This window comes from Vanessa cardui, chromosome 27, assembly GCF_905220365.1.
Source record: "Vanessa cardui chromosome 27, ilVanCard2.1, whole genome shotgun sequence".
In the NCBI taxonomy this organism is placed as follows: domain Eukaryota; kingdom Metazoa; phylum Arthropoda; class Insecta; order Lepidoptera; family Nymphalidae; genus Vanessa; species Vanessa cardui.
Window position 1 is genome coordinate 5,611,342 of NC_061149.1, and position 15,973 is coordinate 5,627,314.

General features: G+C 33.2%; 3 protein-coding genes across 3 annotated transcripts; all 3 read right to left on the reverse strand.

The window, feature by feature from the left end:
• Nucleotides 1-324: 324 nt before the first annotated feature.
• Nucleotides 325-10,673, reverse strand: LOC124541082 (translin). The gene is made up of 7 exons (XM_047118907.1): nucleotides 10,462-10,673; nucleotides 10,183-10,270; nucleotides 9,670-9,766; nucleotides 8,157-8,272; nucleotides 2,727-2,809; nucleotides 1,957-2,048; nucleotides 325-503 (listed from the first exon to the last, which is right to left on the reverse strand). Exons 1-7 carry the CDS (start codon nucleotides 10,537-10,539, stop codon nucleotides 362-364), a joined length of 696 nt encoding a protein of 231 aa, XP_046974863.1. The 5' UTR covers nucleotides 10,540-10,673; the 3' UTR covers nucleotides 325-361.
• Nucleotides 10,674-11,602: 929 nt separating this feature from the next.
• LOC124541076 (adenosine 5'-monophosphoramidase HINT1-like) lies at nucleotides 11,603-12,639 on the reverse strand. Its single transcript, XM_047118899.1, has 3 exons — nucleotides 12,478-12,639; nucleotides 12,130-12,241; nucleotides 11,603-11,810 (listed from the first exon to the last, which is right to left on the reverse strand). Exons 1-3 carry the CDS (start codon nucleotides 12,595-12,597, stop codon nucleotides 11,650-11,652), a joined length of 393 nt encoding a protein of 130 aa, XP_046974855.1. The 5' UTR covers nucleotides 12,598-12,639; the 3' UTR covers nucleotides 11,603-11,649.
• A 322-nt stretch (nucleotides 12,640-12,961) lies between these two features.
• Nucleotides 12,962-14,070, reverse strand: LOC124541077 (adenosine 5'-monophosphoramidase HINT1-like). The gene is made up of 3 exons (XM_047118900.1): nucleotides 13,848-14,070; nucleotides 13,298-13,412; nucleotides 12,962-13,210 (listed from the first exon to the last, which is right to left on the reverse strand). The coding sequence occupies exons 1-3, from the start codon at nucleotides 13,923-13,925 to the stop codon at nucleotides 13,038-13,040; spliced, it is 366 nt and encodes a 121-aa protein (XP_046974856.1). The 5' UTR covers nucleotides 13,926-14,070; the 3' UTR covers nucleotides 12,962-13,037.
• Between the last annotated feature and the right edge of the window lie 1,903 nt (nucleotides 14,071-15,973).

Genomic DNA, 15,973 nt, shown 5'->3' on the forward strand with positions numbered 1-15,973 from the left:
CTCTCCCATTAAGGAGAGGGTTTGGAACATATTCCACCACGCTGTTCCAATGCGGGTTGGTGGAATGCACATGTGGCTGAATTTCGATGAAATTAGACACAAGCTGGTTTCCTGGCGATGTTTTCCTTCACCGCCGAGCACGAGATGAATTATAAACACAAATTAAGCACATACATATAGATGCTCGTTATCTAACCATTCATTAATTATAATAGCTATCATTGCGGCAAAAAGCTAAAAGGCTTACTACTTTAAATACTTCTGTATTACATAATAACACTCCTATATAAGATAATCCTTATAAAAACAATAAAACAATAATGATATTTTTTTATTTTTTATTAAAAAAATTATTATCAGTCTAAGCCTCCTCTGTACTCGGCTGCGCTTTGGGCAAAAGTCCCCGAATGCTCAGATCATAGACAACCTCCTCTATTTTCTTGACATCATACTTCAGCGCATCGAACCTCTTCCGTAGGTGATCGTTCTTTAGATTTAATAACCTGTAAATAATACATTATTATATTCATATACCACTAGTTTTCGCCTCCGGATTTTCTCGAGTATTAATTAATCGTCAGGCATAAAAAAATCTTTAAGCTTTTTTCATAGCAAATTTTATCAAATTCATTTCGTGAAATAGCGACAATTAGTACAGAAAAATACTTTCGTATTCATAATATTAATAAAGTACGACACAACTCAGATGTAGCATCGGCAAATTCAATAAAACCGATTACTGCCGATTTACACACCCAATAGAAATAGCTCCCTATCACGCCATTCGACGCCATTCGTCGCTACAGATTCAGGCATCTGTTTAACCCCTTTTCATTTAGAATAAAGATTTTAGTCCTTGACTATTATTAATGGAGAAGAACTGAGTAGGGTCTATGACACTGTGTCCCGTGTGTCCAAAACCTCTTACTCATTAAATAATTAAATATGCATCAACGTAGTATGCACCAATATGATAAAGGCTTTTCAAACCCTTTTCTACTTTGTTTTTTTCCCGGCTTCGCACGAGTGAATATACTTATATATATATATATATATATATATATATATATATATTCTTTTATTTCGACATGTTTAACAATTGTCGTTCCATTTCAATTAGACAGAATCCTTAATAAATTATACACCTAAACCTTCCTAATGAATCAGTCTGTCGATAAGTGAAAACCGCATGAAAATCTGGTCAGTGTAAAAGTTAATATATTTAATCTTTAAGTTGGAAGTAATTCATCACAGTTACAGTATTAATTTATTTGGCTATCCTTACCCTTTCTAAAAGCTTGAACAAATATGATTAAACTCGCATAATTCTCTTAAATCAACATTATAATATATTTATTGTTCTTATATCAAAATACATATCTCAAAGAGGCCCTGTACCCCTAAACTAGGAAAAACCCGTACCTTAGGGACCAGTGACTTCCCAATCAATGTTTTAGTTCAACTTTAAATTTAATGCTTAAATTTACGCTTAAATCGATGCTTAATTTGACGACCTCCGTGGTCGAGTGGCGTGTACACCGGTTATCATGGGTACGCCACTCTGAGGTCCCGGATTCGATTCCCGGCCGAGTCGATGTAGATTACCATTAGTTTTCTATATTGTCCTGGGTCTGGGTGTTTGTGGTACCGTCGTTACTTCTGATTTCCATAACACAAGTGCTTCAGCTACTTACATTGGGATCAGAGTAATGTATGTGATGTTGTTTCATATTTATTATTATATTATTTATTAAATGCTTAAATCAATAAAAAAATTAAATTTGATACTAAAATAAATAGTTTACAAATAAAAAGAGAAAAAATATATATAAAAATAGCATATGTCAGACAGTACAGTACAGTAGTTTTGGAGTTTATAGCGAACAGACAGACAGACAGGGGTAAACGACTTTATTTTATAATAATAATGATGATGATTCTCGTTAGCCAACTCACCTGAAACCGGCGTTGAGTTCCATTACGAACTTCGAAATCTGTAAAGGTTTTTCGTAATCGCCTCGCGTCACCGAGTTGACTGCGAGACGCGACTGAAACAACAACAACAGCCTGTAAGTTCCCAGTGCTGGGCTAAATGCCTCCTCTCCCTTTGAGGAGAAGGTTTGGAACATATTCCACCATGCTGTTCCAATGCGGGTTGGTGGAATACACATGTGGCAGAATTTCTATGAAATATGTCACATGCAGGTTTCCTCACGATGTTTTCCTTCACCGCTGAGCACGAGATGAATTATAAAGACAAATTAAGCACATGAATCAGCGGTGCTTGCCTGGGTTTGAACCCGCAATCATCGGTTAAGATGGACGCGTTCTAACCACTGGACCATCTCAGCTCGCGACTGAAAATATCCTTTGAATTAAATACAACATAGTATATATGTATATATGAAGATCTTCTGTACGTATGTAACTGTGCAACTCAAGAAAGATTGAAATGATTTCGATTAAATTGTCCTACTAATCTCTAGAACGGCTGGACCGATTTTGACAAAACTTTCACTGGCAGATAGCTGATATAATAAGGAGTAACTTAGGCTACATCAAAATGTTTTGTTAAAGTCTGCTAGTACTAAACATAATTATTGTTAAGCAATTGTTGGTATTATGAATGCATACCATCTGATGTAAAGAGGTCACCACAACCAAATAGGACAATAGAAAGGAGTTTCTTTTCACCATGTTTCATTTTCCCTTTGATAACTACTTACCAGTTCAGAGCAGAGGTGTAACAGTCCAACGAGATAGTCCTCGATGTCGAGATGAAAACCTTCCTTCTCCTCCACCGCGCTTACTGTAACAAATCGTACGACTTAGATATAACGTCACAATTGGTCAGCGACCAGGCGCTCTGAATCTTTGACGATCAAAACATATGTATATTATATATCCAGTTTTGTAACTCCATGTTTACAGACACACATTTTGTGTATGTGTATGTATAAAGTAAAGTAACAGCCCGTAAATTTCCCACTTCTGGGATAAGGCGTCCTCTTCCGTTAAGAATATTCCACCACGCTGTTCCAATGCGGGTTGGTGTAATGCACATGTGGCAGAATTTCGATGAAATTAGACACATGCACGTTTCCTCACGATGTTTTCCTTCACCGCCTAGCACGAGATGAATTATAAACACAAATTAAGCACATATATATAGTGGTGCTTGCCTTTGAACTCGCGATCATCGGTTAAGATGCATGCGTTCTAACCACTGGCCCATCTCAGCCATGTGTATGTATGGTGGGGGACATTGTCGTGAGTGAGGACGTGAAATATAATCATTAAGACCTATTAAACTATCATCATCATCATGAGCCCATATTCGTCCACTGTTGGACATAACGCTCTCCAAATGCAAGCCACTGTTATTAATTGAAAAATACGACTCGAGTAGGCATATGAGGTCACTCCACCTGATGATAAGTGGAAGTGGAGTCCTATCAAGACGACCAGTACAGTCAACAAGAGGCAAGAGTCAAGAGGTTGTAAGGGGTGAACATGTGTGCTGGAAGATTTCCATTTGTTGGCGGTTCGACAAGGAAAAGATTTGAAAACACTTCAAGCTAATGTGCTACTACGCTTGCAGAGATGGTCCAGTGGTTAGAACGCCTGCATCTTAATCAATGAATTATTAAACAAACTTTACTTCAACACTATTGTGTTGTATTGTAAATAAAGATATATTAATTAGGAAATGTTGTAGAACATTATAATGGAGAGTTAATTATTAAATATTAAGTATCTTATTATCTTTATTTTATGATTGGATACGGTTTTATTTATTCTATATGGCCTTGTGGTAAGAACTCGTGCTTCTTAAACGATGACTTCGGGTTCAAACGCAAGCAAGCACCACTAAATATTCATGTGCTTATTTTGTGTTTATAATTCATCTCATGCTCGGCGGTGAAGGAAAACTGCATGCGTATTATTTCATAGAAATTCTGCCACATGTGTATTCCAGCAATTCGCATTGGAACAGCGTGATGGTATATGTTCCAAACCTTCTGCTCAAAAAGAGACGAGGCCTTTGCCCAGCAATGGGAAATATACAGGCTGCTGTTGATGTGCTACAAGGCTATCTAACGGCGAATTACAGTATCGTCTTAAAACATTCCTTGCAATACATACATGACATATAGAAACATATTATAATCAGTGAAACGGTGGTCAAAGTCTATTTAACTATGAATACAGTGTAAACTCGTTATAACGAAACTCAAGGGAATGAGCATTTTTTGTCGTTATATGGAGTAACCAAAAAAAACACATCGATCGAATCGAAATCGAAATAGAAAAATTTGCTTATAAATTATTGTTTACACATATAGTCCGCTAACTTTGTGTGACGTTTTTTGCTATGCCAGTACTTTTTATGCATTATTTTATGTATTCTATTCATATCTAGTGTATGTGGTGGAATCGTCTTGATTAAACAACAAAAAAATTCTAACAACTTAGTAACAATTGTTGGTGATTCGGTTTTGTCCACTTGATCATCTTAATTAAAAAGATACTGGTAGTTTTAGCAGCGAAAATTCTCGCTCTATGCTTAGAAGATTAGATATGATTAGGTGATAATAAATAGTTACTGTCTAAAATTATGAACACATTTCTTCGTAATAGAGAATGGCTGTATCGCTATACAGAGTGTATCAATATGTGGGTTTTAACGCAAACCAACCAAGTCGTGCTCACTTCCACTTTATAGAGAGTTTATCGTTATAAAGGATAATGTTATAAAGAGTTTACACTGTAATTTAGTCTTAAAAATATATGATATCAAAGTAAAATCATTGTACTAGACTGTTGTTATCGGATACAAAATATAATTAGCCGAGTCAAGGCCACTAATATTAAGACCAAATCGATTATATATGTTGTGATAGTATCGTAATAAGTGATAATAATAATTATGATTTACCTTGAAAATTAAAGTACTGCTGCCTCAGCGCAATTTTAGGCCACGTTGAAGTATTACAGTAAAGTAGTAAGTGTATTTAAGCTGTTATTAAGACATTTTAATTTTATGTTACCAACACTAATCCACAAAACCATCTAAAACATTACCAATTTTTTTATTAAGTATTAGCCTTTCAGAGGTGCCTTAATGTTGGTGCTTCTAAGAAAGTTATATTGTGTAATATAATTAATTACACAGTATAAAACAAAGCCGCTTACCGCTGTCTGTCCCTATGTAGACATGATGAGATCTTTCAAATGACGCAACGGATATTGATGCGGTTTTTTTAAGACATAAAGTGATTCGAGAAGGTTTTTGTATATAATACATGGACAATGAGACGAGATGGCCCAGTGGTGAGAACGCGTGCATCTTAACCGATGATTGCGGGTTCAAATCCAGGCAAGCACCACTGAATATTCATGTGCTTAATGTGTGTTTATAATTCATCTCGTGCACGGCGGTAAAGAAAACCATCGCGAGGAAACCCGCATGTCCCTAATTTAATCGAAAGTCTGCCACATGTGCATTCCAACAACCCGCATTGGAAGAGCGTGGTGGAATATGTTCCAAGCACTCTCCTTAATGGAAGAGGAGGCCTTAGCCCAGCAGTGGGAACTTTACAGACTGTTACTAACTTGCTTACTAATCCCTTTAAAAATCTCGTACTAATTCATTATAAGCGCTCAGAAAATCAGGTGTTGGTTTCGTCATTCGATATTAAAAAATTCTTGATAAATTACTGCGTAAATGGTGTGTTAATTCGATCAGCTTTTGATAAATTTTATCATTTCTTTCTGTCGTGATTATTCATACAAAATGTCTGTCTGGTATGTTAGCTTTTGTGACGTAATAACTATTTGACTAGTTTATAAATTATTTTATATTATCTAGTAGAGGTTAAGGAACCAAGTAAAAGTTGTTTTTTTTTTATTTTATGTACATATTTGCCGAAAAATATCATATTAAAATATTTAAATAGCGCGCGAAAACGCTACTTGGATAATATGGCGCTGTAATGGGGTCGGTGACGTCACTTGCCTGTATAGCAATCTGTGGTACATATAATACAGATACAGTAGGCAAACGAGGTAAACAAGCAAGTGATGTCATCATTAACTAGACCAATTAGAAGCTTTTAGTGTCACGTTTAAAAAAATCATTTTTATTTATGGATTTATGAATAAATTATTTACTATTTTCAACTTTCATTAATAAACAATTATTTTAAAACTCATGATATATACTGATTACAATCAATGACACTTTATTTTACGCTTTGTAAAATAACCTATTGCTACTAATTTCTTTAATTGTATATATTTGTGTTTGGAGTCTGGAGAACTGTTGGAATTATGACCTGACCGGATTTTGGTGTCGGAGATGATTTGAGTCGAGATGGCCCAGTGATTAGAACGCGTGCATCTTAACCGATGATTGCGGGTTCAAACCCAGGCAAGCACTGCTAATTCATGTGCTTAATTTGACATTATAATTCATCTCGTGCTCAGCGGTGAAAGAAAACATCGTGAGGAAACCTGCATGTGACAAATTTCATAGAAATTGTGCCACATGTGTATTCCACCAACCCGCATTGGAACAGCGTGGTGGAATAGATTCCAAACCCTCTCCTCAAAGGGAGAGGAGGCCTTTAGCCAGCAGTGGGAATTTACAGGCTGTTGTTATAATAAAAATAAATTTACTGACATGAAAAGTTAACATAGTCGCAAAACATCCAGTGGTCCCGCACTAGGCTAGCCTGTCTTGCGGGTACCAGCTACCGGTTACAATAGGCTATTTCACAATGCGAAAAATAAATTGTGGATTATTGTACTCAGTGTATATTATGAGTTTAATAATGATTATTTACTAACGAAAGTTGAAAATAATACTTAATTTATTCAATAAGTATTTAAAACACTCAATATTAAAAAAACTAACGACGTATGGGGCATTTCAGTAAAATTCATAAATAACATCATACACGATATTGCTCCGTATATAGCAGTAATATTTAATAAGAGTTTGGACACGGGTTCATTTCCTGTTAAAATTAGTAAAGTCTTACCACTTTTTAAGAATGGAATGAAATGAAATGCCCCATACGTCGTCGTATTCGTGTCAATAATAAAATTTCACAGACGTTTTTAACTTTGCCGTTTCATAAATTTAAATTATTTGTAAAAAATACATATAAATGACGAAACAAAAGTGCTTGTAAAAGCCTACTTGAATAAACTATATTTTGATTATAATTTTTGGAAAGTTTTTTTTTTTAATATCAGCTATATGTATCCAATTTATATTAATTTTATAAATGTGAAAATAAGTCTGTCGGTCTGTTGCTCTTTCACGACCAAACCAATGAACCAAATTTGACGAAAATTGGTGTGAGGCAAGCTTGAACTTCTACGAACCACTAAAACGAGAACGAACTAGTCTATACATATAATAAAATTGGAGCGTCTGTTTGTAATATTAAAAATATCCCTTTTTTGACTCAATACATATGTATGTACACGGTAATAAATGTTATTTAGGTATATGTAAGTATACCGAAATAACATTTATTACAATTTTTGTCTGACTGTCTGTTTGATCTGCCTAATCTCTGAAACGGCTGGACTGATTTTATATAAAATAAAGAGTAACTTAGGCTACAATATATATTTTTTTGTTAAATTCAAACGCGTACAAATTCGCGGGCACAGGTTGTACTATATAAGTGTCTATATAATATCATACTTTGTAACTAAATGTAATCTCAAATTTTTTTTTTTCTTATTGTATAGGTTGGCAGACGGGTATATGAGTCACCTGATAGGGCTGATAGTAAGTGGTCATCATGAACCATAGACAATGACGCTGCAAGAAATATTAACTATTCCTTACATCGTCAATGCGCCCCCAACCTTGGGAACTAAGATGTTATGTCCCTTGTGCCTGTAGTTACACTGGCTCACTCACCCTCAAACCGGAACACAACAATTCTGAGTATTGTTATTTGGCGGTAGAATAACTGATGAGTGGGTGGTGCCTACCCAGACGAGCTTGCACAAAGCCCTACCACCACGGAGCCATACCACCAGGGGTAATAATATGAACCGAATTTTAGATGAGGTTATGATGTGGTCGTTAAGACCATCAACAGTTAAAATAAAAAATTGATAATACTCACTGCCTAAAACAGATGCAACAGTATCGTGTGGCGCTAGGATACCCTTCTCCAACCAGATCGTCAATGAGATGAGAAAGCAATACCGCTGTGTCATGAAACGCCAATGATCCTGATATCTGAAACAGAATGATAACCAATAATGTCCAGTTCCTATATTTAACGCATCTTTATTATACATACAGGTATATGTACAGTATGGATGAAGAGTTGAAATGTTAAACTTTAATTTTTTTTTTTTATAGTATAGGTTGGCAGACAAGCATATGTGCCACCTGATGATAAGTGGTCACCATCGCCCATAGACAATGACGCTGTACGGAATATTAACTATTCCTTACATCGTCAATGTGCCACTAACCTTGGGAACTAAGATGTTATGTCCCTTGTGCCTGTAGTTACACTGGCTCACTCACTCTTCAGACCGGAACACAACAATACTGAGTATTGTTATTTGGCGGTAGAATAACTTATATATAAATTGACAGATAAAAATCACGCTGAGTTTCTTTTGTTAGTTCTGAAAAGAAGTCAGGTCAGGATCTGGGGGCACGGTAGTGCCCCAGCCAAGTCTCGAGCAAAACGGGCACGGCCGTACCATCTTATCTCGAAGCGATTCGAGACTGTATCTTCCCCTTCCCCTATATCTTCGACGTGAACAAAGCTAGGAGTTTGGGTTTTCAGTGAATAATAGTAGGCATTAGAAAAAGCTTAAGTTCGAAATTAAAAGCCAATTGAATTAATTCAAAACCATAATGGTTTAGAAGTTACGGTCAATCAAAGTTACACCATTTTGTCACTCCCTGACTCACTGACCGATCATCAAAAATCTATGGTACTTCTAGGAGACTTAGAAACTTCAAATTTTGCACCAATATAGGTCATTAGCCACGTATAAAGGATAAACATATTAAAAAATAACATACCATAGAAAACAATTTTATATTTGCGATTTTCAATTTGACAAATAATAAGTAGTATAATGCTTCTTTATTGAATAAAGGTGGTTGAATTTGGGTTTGGAGAAATAAAGTTTTTAATATAAATATAAATAAAATTGATAGACTAATTAAATATGACTGATAATTGAAGATACCTAGTCAAGCATCACTGAATTAGCATAAGCTTAATTTGTGTTTATAATTCATACTCCGTTGTGAAGGGCAACATCTTAAGGAAATCTGCATGATTCTGATAATAATCTGCTAACTATGTGCCAACTAGCATAGGACCCATGTTGTGAAATAAGCTCAAAAACTATTAGTTAATAAAAGGTTCATAAAAATGTCTGTAGTAAAAAAAAAGTAAGAAATGTATATAATAACAATACAGCAAATGTATGTAATAGTAATATGTAATGTAAATACAGCAGAGTTATTAGTAACTATTGGAATATGTAAATTGAGTGTTTTATTCTTTATTTTATGATTGGATACAATTTTATATCATTATATACAATACATGTTTGTACTAAGGTACAGGAGTAATTAATTAAAAATGTGTAAGTATACCATACTTATAATAATCTGTTGATGGCACAGCCTCTTTGAGCTTTCCATAACCCTCACTGGCTTTCTCAAATAATTCACGTGCTTGCAAGCATGCTTGACCAACTGGAATGAAAATAATTCAATTTGAGGTAAATACATTTAATTCTTCCCTATAAATTATAATCTTATTAAAAAATATATCTTAATATATTCATATTAATGTAAATAAAAAACTTATTTTTTTATAATAATTTGGCATAATTTACTAATTCCCAAAGTTATTGGCTAATTTAAAAAAATATTTTGTTTTTACCGCGCCAATATCTATAGGCAATGACAATTACCTATTGCGAATAAAATTATATATTAACATTTACAGTGTGTACTAATATTGTAAGTTTGTACAAAAAGACCTATCGAGATATATTAAAAATTAATAATATATTAGAAACATTTTATTTTACGAGTCATATTTGTAAGAAATAAAGTTAATATAAGGTATACTTTACGAATTATCTTATTTGGTTAATACTACTTACTCTCAGCTTCATTGTGATGTATAACTTGCAAAACTGTCGTTATTTTACGGGATATTTGGTCGACATCTTTACAAATATTACGAATAACCTAAAAATTTTAAATATTAAATATCACTGGAAGTACAATTAAAAACATATTAAAATTTTGTTATTTTTCTTCAAAATACCATGAAACACTTTTTTTTAAGCTTCAATATATTTAAATAGCGAATATTAACAAGACATGTTTATAAATCCTGTTATTGCGGAATAATGCATATGTTATTATTTTGTACTCACTTCGCGTAATTCTTGTTCTTCGTCTAAACTTTTCTGGAATTCGCTGAATATGGTATTGACTACATGATTTCCACTCATTTTCCTTTATTTATCTTAATATCTTTACAATATCAATCTGTTTGTTTATTTATTAATTCTCAATTCAATAGTGATTGTATACTCTCAGTAATCAGCAGTCGGCAGTCGGCACTCGGCTGTAAGTCAACGATAAGGTTGTGTTTCGATAATCGATAATTTGAAAACATCGATATTGAGTTAGTCTTAGTTTGACATACATTTATTCTGCAATAAATAAAAATTATACCGTATTTATATAAATTAATAATAAGAGATACTACGGAAAAAAATAACTGTCAGTTTTTGCCGATTCTACAATCAGCGAAAACTAAATTCAAAACCGGTGATAACTTTACATTTAAATTAATCGTACAAAATAATAATCGTGTCTACTAAAATAAAATTATTTTGGTTTCGTTTTTATTATAATTTACTAGCGAAAAGAGCGTCGTTAAAGTTTAGAAATCTACATTTCTTTTAGCGTCTATTCTCATGAAACGAGTATCAGTCCATCGAATATTGCTACTATCAAGACTTAGCCTATTCCAATCGAAGAAGGAATAACGATAAAGATACCTCAATTTACGTATTTCATGAGAATTACTTATAAGTATAACATCTATATTGATACAGTTCTTGGTTAATATACATAATACATATCTTTATTATAATCTAATAGTATTACATGTAGTTATTTATTTCACACATGTCCACATTAATTTTACTTCCAAAATTCCGATAATAGTAGTAGTAAATATCGTAGATTAATCAAGCTCTTGACCAATGCTATTGTTGTAATCTGCTGTCAAATGTTGTTTATTTAGCTTGTCTCTTCTTATGGTTGGAATAGACGAGTAAGCTCTTCGAATATCAATGTGTTCATTACCAAAATAAAAAAAACACCTCAATTTCACTTCATAACAACATTTATCTATATAATGTAGCCTCACGCCAGTGTTGCCATAACTAAATTTACTTTTCGTCAATATATTTATTATGAAATTTATGAACTTAAGCATTTTTCTATTTTTCTAATTATAACCGAAGGTCTCTAAGATCCACATACATGAAATAAAAGAAATACTCATTTAACAATTTGATTTATTAATCACAGACTATAACATATATTTTTTAACCAGGGGGCCATTGCATTTGGCGTCCTCCTAAAATGTGAATATGCAAATGGTAAACACTTTGAGCACCATTCTTTCCATCATTGATTACCAAACGGAAGCCAGATTTGTCCAGACCTTGTTGAGCTGCAACCTTGCGAGCTGCGATCAACAAATGACCTGAAAATATTTTTTCAAATTAAAAAAAAAACATATTTTATTCCTTGTTTAATTTCCACTATATAAACATTCTAGATAGTTGTCATTTTATTATTTTATATTCTATATTGAGAGCAATATTTGGTATTGTTGTGTTCGGGTATGAATGGTAAATGGTTAATGTAATAACAGCCACGGGGAACATAACACTTGTATAAGTAAGGTATGATTAATATTTATTACAATGTCTAATAGCAGTGGAAAGCACTTATCATCAGGTCTCCCCTTAAGCCATATTTACACAATAGGATCAAGAATTTTAAAAATTTAATCTAGTTACCTAAGAGTTGTTCATCAGCATCTTCTGCTTTTGAAAGCTGAGAGATCGGTTTCCTGGGAATGACGAGGATATGGGTTGGAGCTTGCGGGTTCACATCGTTGAATGCGACACACTGAAATATGCTAATTATTGATCATTCTGCACCATTTTCTTAGAGGGTTATTAAAAACCTTTTTGTTAATTAATTAAAAAATAATAATACTGACTGATTCATATGAACTGGAAAATAAAGTAATGAATAGCTTATAAAAAATTATCTTTGTTTTTCGTTGGTTATATCAGCTGTTCGTGAAAAAACCGGCTACTATTTTTTCATAGTTATGCATTGAAATATGTTAATCTTAGTACCTGGTCGTCTTCGTAAACGAATTTAGCTGGGATTTCTTTCCTCAATATCTTTCCAAATATAGTATCGCCTCCTTCAGAAGCAGTTTGAGCAAGTTCCACTTCACCGCCCGCCATGTTCATGGATTATGTTTTTTATTTTCACTTGACATTTTAACTTATAATGTCATTACAGTTCTTAAAATGCGAATGTAAAGAACTCCATTCACTACTAGATAATTTTGTCGCGTCGCTTTACTGCGTCAGTTGCAACGTCTGCTTATGAGTTATTATAAAAACATACTTTACTTTTAATTTAAATTCTATACGACAATTCAAAAGTGCTTATATAAGTAATTAAGTGCTATTCAATATATTTTGTTTTAACTTCTATAAATAAACCAAAAAAAAGCAATATATATTACCTTGCATTACATTTCTCCATTTTATAATATGTTTAAATTAATAACGTTTGTAGATAAGGATAGGCAGGTCTTATTTTACAAATAAGAGGTTTTATTTTAATATTTATTTGAAATCCAAAACCTTAAACGATCTTTTGAAACAGTCATGTTCTCTTTATCTTAAAGCCTACTTGCGGGTCCAATTGGCCATATCATATGCTGAAGCGCTCTACCAAAAACATGCAAGCATTTAAATCTCGATGTCTTGTGATCTTCATCAACCATCATATGGAAACCATTTTGTGGCAGTCCCTTTTCTGCAGCAATTTTTCCAGCTATCAAGATTAAATGCCCTGAAGATAAAATTGTTAAATGAGTATGTTAGGGAAAACGCTTTTACTAACATTTAAATACAAAAAAAAAAACAATATTAGTTTTACCTAATAATTTTTCATCCTCGCCTGAGGCTGTTGTGAAGTGTGATATCATTCGTTTAGGCACAACAAGAAAGTGAATGGGAGCTTGTGGGTTGAACTGTTCTTCAAAAACCATACACTAAAATATTTTGATAAAATTGTAATTATGTAAAATAATAACAATTAAGTATTTTACTGTGTTAATGAGTCTGAGTGACTGAATATTTTCATTTGTAACTAATTTTAGTTTGGATAAACAGTCTCATTGCCTAGTTACATATATGTATATTATTAAAGAAAAAAAATATTTCATTTAGAATTATTTGAACCAATAATGTTGTAATATTTCGTTGTACTAGAGTTTTTTTTAATCTATAATAATATGTCAACGTGTAATAAATTCATCTTAGAAAAATAGGTGATTTGTTTTAAAATTCATGTAAGTTTAGGAACTTGTTGTGCAAACATCAAACAAAGCTTCAATCAAATCATTATAAACACAAGGCAATTATCTAATTATTAAAACATAAACATACTTAAACCCGGTAAACAGTTCAAAGAAATCAAGACTTACCTTGTCGTCTTCGTGAATAAATGCTGGTTTACTAACAAAAACATTACCCAATTTTTTACTTATCGTTCCGTCTAACATTTTAAAGACGTTAATTTTTATTTAACATAATACGATAAGGACTTATCTTGTTTTGAGCTACTATATACTTATTATCTTTAAAGTGCTAACGTATTTATCGATTGAATCATTCGTATGAAACTGATTTGTATCGTTTCATACTTCACCATAAATAATTGCATTGTATTATGACTGGCATCTGGCATTAAGAATTTAATAATTGTAATGCTAACTACGTTACAAGTATGACATATCTTGTGCATATAATTTTATAATTTCTTTAAAATCTGGCAGAATAAAATGGACCTTATACCTGGAAACGAGGCTATAAAAAATTACAATACTAAAAAGTTGTGTATAAAGAATATCAGTAGGTATTTATTTAAACATTGTTAAAAGCATATCGACGGTGGCAGATAATTACGCTGCTCAATATGCTAATTTCCATATCGAAATTGTAAAGACATTATACTCGCTATACATATGTTATAATTAAGTCTCGTTATATATTTGCTTTATTTTCAATTCTATAGAAAATAAAATGGCACACGAATCAAAATAAATTCCTGAAGTAAATGTAATCTATTGCATTTAGTGATTAAAAAATAAAAACTTTACTTTTACGAATGAGGTTTACCACCCACTTATCAGTTATTCTATCGCCAAATAACGGTACTCAGTATTGTTGTGTTCCGGTTTGAAGGGTGAGTGAGCCAGAGTAACTACAGGCACAAGGGACATAACATCTTAGTTCCCAAGATTGGTGGCACATTGACGATGTAAGGAATAATTAATATTTCTTACAGCGTCATTGTCTATAGGTGAAGGTGACTACTTACCATCAGGTGGCCTATATGCTCGTCCGCCAACCTATACCATAAAAAAAAACTTTTAATATTAAAGTCGTTTGTCCAGATACTAAATTTTAGTGCTTACGATTTCTTGAGTAATTTTAATTCCAAATGTTGTCAGTTAAAACATGTCGTGCAAATATCCCTGGGAAATCTGCATATGTCTAATTTCTGTCACAGTTGCATTCACCAACCCGCATTGGATAATGATTGCTGGCTCAACTTTAGCAGCACTGAAATTTAATCTCATTCTCATGCTCGTGCAAGCCTCGTGAGGAAACCTGCGTGTGTCTAATTTCAATGAGATTCTGTCATATGCATCCACCAGCCCGCAGCAGCGTGGTACAATAAGCTCCAAATCTCCTCAGTTCTGTTACTTTTAAATAGAAGGATCTGAATCTAAATGAAGGTCTACTTGACATCAAATTTTTTGCCTTCGTTAACAGTAACAGCCTGTAAATTTCCCACTGCTGGGCTAAGGCCTCCTCTCCCACTAAGGAGAAGGTTTGGAACATATTTAACCACGCTGTTCCACTGTGGCTTGGTGCAATGCACATGTGGCAGAATTTCGAAGAAATTAAACACGTGCAGGTTTCATGCAGCATGAGATGCATTATAAACACAATTAAGCACATGTATATAGCGGTGCTTGCCTGGGCTTGAACCCGCAATCATCGGTTAAGATGCACGCGTTCTAACCACTGGTTCATCTCAGCTCGCCTGTGCCTTCGTTAAGCAAAGTTAAAGAAAAAAAAAACAAACAATCATTATTCAATATATTTAATAAATCAAACAAAAACAAAAACAAAAAAGAAAAACAAAACAATTCTTACAAAGTAATTGAAATAATAATACAAGATGTTGTACAGGGTATACAGACAACAACGACTTACTACTTAAAAAGTATTTCTTCATGAGGCTTGGAAAATAAAATCTACGTCATTTTTCATTTATTTTTTTGGCACAAATATGAATGTATTTCATAACTATATAAAAGTCTGTTAATGATAAGAGACCGCACAATACGCCTTAAGGATTTTAGAACTTACCACACCTGGCTGGAAAATATTAGGTTATATTTAATGAAAGCGGGAATTTTCGTCTTCGTAAACCAAATTGAAGACTTAAGATTTGAATAAATCCAGAGAAGATATAATACAAGATACTTTAATAGAACAACATGGACTATGAATTATGATAGCACCCTTAGTAGAAGAA